This window comes from Eremomyces bilateralis (genome assembly GCF_010015585.1).
Source record: "Eremomyces bilateralis CBS 781.70 unplaced genomic scaffold P152scaffold_26, whole genome shotgun sequence".
NCBI lineage: Eukaryota > Fungi > Ascomycota > Dothideomycetes > Eremomycetales > Eremomycetaceae > Eremomyces > Eremomyces bilateralis.
In genome coordinates this window covers 302864-309810 of record NW_022985092.1, presented here as the reverse complement: position 1 = coordinate 309810, position 6947 = coordinate 302864, and the positions used below count along the sequence as shown (strand labels likewise).

General features: G+C 50.4%; 2 protein-coding genes across 2 annotated transcripts; both read left to right on the top strand.

The window, feature by feature from the left end:
- Positions 1–928: 928 nt before the first annotated feature.
- Positions 929–3500, top strand: P152DRAFT_461731 (uncharacterized protein). Its single transcript, XM_033680190.1, has 3 exons — positions 929–1274; positions 1349–3170; positions 3244–3500. The coding sequence occupies exons 2-3, from the start codon at positions 1390–1392 to the stop codon at positions 3254–3256; spliced, it is 1794 nt and encodes a 597-aa protein (XP_033530952.1). The 5' UTR covers positions 929–1274; positions 1349–1389; the 3' UTR covers positions 3257–3500.
- A 1103-nt stretch (positions 3501–4603) lies between these two features.
- P152DRAFT_484837 (membrane protein acetyltransferase-like protein) lies at positions 4604–6729 on the top strand. Its single transcript, XM_033682028.1, has one exon. The coding sequence runs from the start codon at positions 5016–5018 to the stop codon at positions 6486–6488; it is 1473 nt and encodes a 490-aa protein (XP_033530951.1). The 5' UTR covers positions 4604–5015; the 3' UTR covers positions 6489–6729.
- Positions 6730–6947: the final 218 nt, after the last annotated feature.

Below are 6947 nucleotides of genomic sequence, written 5' to 3'. Positions count from 1 at the left end.
ACTGAAGAAGACCTTGGGTTTGATAGCTTCGAAGCCATACTCGGGGGTACGCAGGCCATGCTAGCAAGCGAGCTTAATGAGACGATGCCTACCCTGGATGACCGTCGTGAACTTGCTGAATACCAGTTCCCGGCAGAGGATATCGAGGATTTAACGCCTGTTGCTAACGATATCGAATCCGATGAAGAGACCGCTACTATTAGTAGTCAGACGGTGGCTAACACGGAGACAAGTCAAGTTACCCAAGAAGCTCCTCACCCCTTCGCTGCCAACTCCAAGTATTTCATTCCTTCAGATACCTCTCTACCTCTGCCACGCAGGATTGCCACCCAGCCAATGACTGACTTCGCCCTTGCAATGGGCACATGGGTACAGCAGTACGGTGTCCCTCGGTCCCAGTATAAGGCGCTCGTTGAGGTTCTGAACCTTACTAGCAATAAAGAGATCAGCAAGCTCCCTAAAAGGGTTGATACTATAAAGAAACAAGTGAACGAACAACTGCCCCTCCTCGAAATCCGCTCTAAACCGATTACCCTCAGTGCTAACAAGCTCCCGAGTGGCCGCCGTGGGGAGGCTGAGGCCGGTTTACGAACGCATGCAGAGAACCTCTACTTCTTTAACCCGTTCGAGCTCTTTAGGACAATCTTGAACACCGAGCTACGCTCAAATATGTTCTTTGGGATGGCTAGGTTCGTCGACTCGCCTAAAGAGCTCTGGGAATCTATTGCCTGGGCGTCGTCAATCCGTTGCTCTTCTGGTCAGTACGGCTACTATCCAAATACGACCGAGCCAGTTTTTCCTTCGGATCTCGTCCGTTTCAAATGCAACGATACACAGTGTCTCTGTCAGACGATGACGCAAAAGCCGCATCTTGGCCAAATCGTGGCTTTTGGAAGGGATTTCCGCACATATCGCGAGCATAGTAGCCCAGAGGGTTCGATTGTCCTCAAGGTCCAGCGGTTTCAGCTAATAAACCAGTTCCTCTCTCGCCCAACGTACCAAAATCTTACTCTCGACCCGCCTCCTCACTCCCGCGAATTCATTATGCTAGATGATACTATCGACGTTGTCCCCGAAGAATTGATTGAGCGCCTAACAGACATTACTGTCTATTTCGACTATGCCTTCAGGAGCTCTGTACAACTCCCTAGCGATCGATCAACAGACAGCCTCTCTCCAAACGAGCATATTGTACGTCGGGTCTATAACCAGAATACAGGTATCCGGCCTATCTTTAAGACCCACCCGATCCGCGGCGAACTTGAGCTTGAGGTCTATGGGCGAGAATATTTCGTCAGCAATTTCGCAAAGCGGAATAGGCCTAGGGGGACGGATATCTTGTCTGTACCTATCCTTGGGTATCTCGATGGCTTCGGGCTCTTCCGTAACATGCACCGTACTATTATGGGCTTCTATCTTCTCCTGGCCTGCCTTGTCCAAGCCGAGCGGAATATTCCGGCCAATGTATTTCCACTGACTTTGGGCCCTCACGGTAGCAACTTTGACGACGTCGTCGACGCCCTAGAGTTGATGCAAAGACTGGATAGGGGCGTTGATATGGATATCAACGGCAAGACATACTTCGTATGTATTCCCTTCCTTGCATTCATCGGTGATATGCCGCAGCAACAGCTAAATGGAGGGTTCCTGGGGCCGACCGCAAATTTCAACTGCCGTTTCTGTACCATCGACGCTCCTCGACGAGGCAACCTGGACTTTAATATCGTCCACAGTGGTCGGTACCATTTCGAAGTCATGCGTCAACGCCAGCATATGGATTCGGTCTGGCAAAAGACGCACCACGAGGCATTCGCCAGAGCCAACGGCATGCGTGTCGAATTCCCTGCCTTGAAGAAGCTGGCCCCTTGCAATCCTATTAATATTGATTGCCCTGGTGATATGGCGCACTCCGAAGCAGGTGGTATTACGGAGCTGTTACACTTGGCTATACTTGACCAAGTACTAACCCCCCAAGCGGCTATTGGATATACGCAGAAAGTACGCTCGTTCCCATTTCCACCAGGATGGAACCGCATTCAGTCGCCGCTATTTTATATCGGCTCCTATACGCTCCAAGAGCACGCTCGCTGGTCTGTTATTATACCCGTTCTCTTCCGCCTTTGGCTGCGTGCCTCGCATATCAAGCCGACCTTTCTCCAGGAGGCACATATTGTCTTTAGCACCGAGGTCCTTGAGCTGGCCGCTGTGGAAAACCCCAAGCTCCCTACCAATGACCATATCGTTACTATTCTGGTCAAGGCTGTTGCATCAGTGGCAAAGGTAAATACTCTCCTCTCCGCCGCCTATCTGACTACCGCGGAGCGCGCATCCCTACATATGGAGATTACGGCGTCTCGCTCTATGTTCCAACGGCTCTGCGAAGTGGCCTCTCGTGCTGCGGCAATTCAGACCAGGGCATTCTCTCGTGTTGGTTCTCGTACAGGATCCGTTGAGCCAGGTTCGTCGACGCAGCCAACGCAGACCCCTATGTCTATCATTACTGCCTCTACAACTCCAGTAGCCATCACCAAGAAAGAGGCTGCGTCGACCAAAAACAAGGCGGCGGGATACAGGAACAATATCAGTCGCCCCAATGTCCATGCTGCCCTTCACTACCCACTGGTACAGGACCAGTATGCACTCGTCTCTAACGTCCATGCTCTTGGTGGTGAGCTGAAGCATCGATCCTATAAGAAGAACATCCTTAGGACGAATAAGAAGCACCCTGAGAAGGATCTCCTTGAAATTGAGAGCTTTACCATGACGCTCCGCTTCTTACTCCATGGGAGTTTCCAGGTCACGCATCCCGCCCTTAGTGCCCAGTTCCAAAACCTCCGTGTACGTTGTCCCCAGTTGTTTACCTCCCTGATGCCTCACGCTACGATCGCTCAGCTCCAAGTGGTCCCTGGAGCTACCGGAGCTGGGGAGTTGGACGCAGACCATGATATCTCCCTGGCTACCAGGGAGGACGATACGCATCGTCAACCGTCTGTGCTTGGTCGGATTCCTAACAAGTACGTAGAGCAGACACTCCAGCTCCCAGTGTCTGTCTCTAAGTTCTCCGCCGGGTTTCGCGCCAAACTTTTCCGGTCGTATAGTGCCGACTACAAGATGCCTGTCAACCATCCTGGCACCCGTCGACTTCGTTGGTGGAAGAAGGTATCGTTTGTCTGGAGGGAGCCGCGCCGGGAGGGGGAGATGTAAGTACTATGCAGTGGCATTTAATGGGTAAGACAGGCTGACCTTCTGCTTATAGGAGATCTGAGCAGCGTATCACTCTAAGCCGTGGCCATTACGTAGAGTATGACAGTGGTATGCTTGGTCGTATCGACCAGATCTTTATCCATGAGGCCCTGAAAGGTAAGCAGCCTCCCTCTTGGCCCGAGTTTACTGCTAATATCCCTAGATAACTGCCGCATATTCTTCCTCATTACTCCCGCCGTTCCATTCGAACCGTTACGTCAAGATCGCGTCTTTAATTATCCCCTCTTCGAGCTCAGCGAAGAGCAGACCCTCGTCGGCCTCCCCTCGATCACCGGACGCCAGTTATACGTTGTCCCGATTACAGAGAACAATGCTCAGCTTACGCTCGACAACGCCTCTCGCACCGTGATGTATGTCGACTCGAGGATCCAGTTTATGTAACAATGGGGGCTTGCTGGCCACTGTAACTAGTGGCATGGAACTCGTGGTGTGGCTGGTGGAGCATCGTGTTGGTATGGGAGGAGTGCATGGGGGTAGCACCAGGCAAGGCATGTTAGACCAAGGCTGGGAGAACATCGGCAATGAGGCACGTGACGCTGAAAATCATGTGTATTTTGAGCGCCTCAGGCTGTCAGGCATTAAAATTGAGGAGATCCTATTGGCAGCCACTAGGGCCCACTATTCCTTAACAAACCGTTCACAAACCGTTGAACAACCGGTATTTACACATACCGTAAAATAACCAAACGCCTAACCTAGTCAAGCGCTTATATGGTCTGACGTTTACATGGTAAGCATCCGTTAAGTAGCCAAGTGCTAATTTTTACCGTTTGCAGCCGTAACGGGATACTAACAGTCAATAGACGATTACATAAACCCCGGTATGCGCCCTGCTGTTTGCTCTGCAGCATCAGGACATAACGCCTTGCACACTTTAGATAGATTCCTCCTTCATAGCAACAATTCAATGTTTGCCTCACGATTGGAGATTTCCTACAGTGAGACCCTTACATTTAGCATTGCCAGATTCTCAAGACGTCTTCGAGAAAGCTGGGAACTTCATTTGACTACTGTAATGCTATATTATGCCCGCGGTCTTCGGTAATTATCCAAACTTCCAAAGTAACATGTTGTCGGAAATCCGCGACTATTACTTAGTCACCGCCTCTTGTAGATTACATAAGATTACATAAGCCTGGGTATATATATACCCTCCAAGGTAAACTATGTACTTCTGACCGAATACAAGCATCTCACTACCTCTGATAGGTTACTGTCGCAGGCCAAGGCATGAGCTCTAGGAGTCCAAGGCTACAAACTGCATTAATAATCTTGCCGTGACTCTCGTATATCTGTAGGGCCGGGGGACCAGGCATTCAGCTAGAACACACAACTTACACACAACTTACACACAACTTACACAATACAACAACTTCGCTGCTGGAACAACAGCATCTCACTCCCAACCATTTTAGCACATCACGTGCGACAGTTACCGATTGTTTCTGTGATTGATTGACACGCCAAAACGATCAACAAATGTGGATTATTTAATCTGCAATCCCCTGTTCAGGGGCGTCACTAGCCCAGATCCGGACTAACGTAATCACATGCAGATTGCGGATGGCTGGAACTTTGATACGTTTAACCTTGCGATCTTGGATCGTGGTTTGTGAGTTGTTTCGTGTCCTCGACAAGAAATTACACATTTACAGACATATTTTCGTCGCAAACACCATCACGAGGCCAGCAATGTTGCTACGTGGGGAGTGTTGACGTTAACGATCGGTTGCCCTGATTCATCAGCTCAGATGGTTTCACACCCGGATGACATAGAAGAGCAATGGGTGGACGATATAGAACTGGAATGGGCTGTCGAAGATGAGGGTCTCCAAGACCACTCTGAAAACGAAAATCTGCTACTTTCCACGGAAGATGAACCAAGCATACCGGCACCCAAACCGCCGGCTCGGGCTACTGCATTTCTCGATGGACTACGCGGTCTCGCCTGTTTCCTGGTCTACATGAGCCATCAACACCCCTCATGGTATAGCTCACATGACATCCTCCATGAAGGCTTTGGATATCACGGCCGAACAGCGTTTGCCACCTTCCCCTTCCTCCGCATCTTTTTCAACGGTGGCAATGCCGCCGTTGCGATCTTCTTCGTCCTCTCAGGCTATGTGCTCAGTGCCGGTCCCCTTCGACTCATTCGCGATGGGGACACAGCTGCAGCACATCGCCGGCTGCTTTCTGCGGTTATTCGCCGCCCGTTTCGGCTGTATATCCCAGCGCTCACCATAGCGCTTTCGTTTGTTTTCATCATGCACCTGCCATTTGGACTGGCGCCTGTCTTGGAATGGCCGGTGCCGCAAGACAGTCTTCTTCTGGAGCTCAGGAACTGGGTATATGAAACCGCTTTGCTGATGAATCCGTTCATCAAGCATGGGTCATTTACGCAGTGGTATCCGTACGATCCGCCGGCTTGGACGATGCCTATTGAATTCACAGGCTCCCTGCTAGTGTATTCAATGCTCGCAGTGACAGCGTTTGTCCCACGATATCGGATGAGCCTTTTCAGCATCACCGGTATCATCTTCTTGTTCATCAAGCAGTGGTCGATGTCCTGCTTTATGGGTGGCGTGGCTCTCGCCATCAACGATCTGGATGGCATCGACCGTGTTTTGATCAAGCGCTTCTCGAACCGAGTGACAAACGTGGTTTATAACGTGCTGTTCGTTTTGGCTTGGTGGATTGTGTGTCAACCGTCTGATAAACACGACGATCCGGAGCTTTCCTACAACACGCCCGGGTGGTATTACATGACGATGCTCATTCCAGCGATGTATTTCAAAGACGAGTATTGGCGCTTCTGGAACACCCCCGGCGCCATTCTCCTCGTCTACGCCGTCCTCAGACTCAAATGGTTGCAGTCCTTCTTCACCACCCGATGGCTGAAATATCTGGGACGGATCAGCTTTTCCCTCTATCTCCTCCACATCCCTTTCCTATGGACGGTCGGCGACCGTATCGAGCGCATGTTTGGCAGAGTCCCGGGCGATATTAGGACCTGGTTCGACTATAAGCTGGCGATCCCGGATGCCGGGCCTATTGGATTTTCGACCGGGTTTTTGGTCTCGCAGGCGTTTATTTTTCCGTTGACTATGCTCCTTGCGGAGCTGGGCACGAGGATTCTGGACGAGCCAAGCATTAGGGTTGGTCGTGCTATTGTTGCTCGGTTCGCTCCTAGTCTTGAGAAAAGCAGCTCCCAGGTCCGGGTATAGAATTTTACTTAATGCTACCTGAACACATCCCACTCTTTTGGGCACAACAGTCATTGACTCAAGGTGGCTGGGACCCTACTTGCACTCGAGACTGTGATTTATGCCATCTAGAAACTTGCACGGATGCAATGCACTGGAACCAAATAACCTGCTAAAGTTCCAAATACAACGGTTTGGGATGAGGACTGACGGTGTCGACTTGATGTATGATACGAATGTTGGATATGATCTATAGGGGAGCAAAAGAATATCGAACAAAGTTTGACTAATGCAAGTTTCACGTTCGTCCCCTTCAATGCCAACTTCAAGAATAGATCACATAACACCACCAGCCACGATTTATAAACCACTCCACAGCTCATCCGCATGACGCTGGCGAAGCGTTGGCCAAACATGTTTCAGTCATACCATGGAGCATGAAAAGGAAGGAACCAAAACAGGTAGAAAACTGTACCTGTC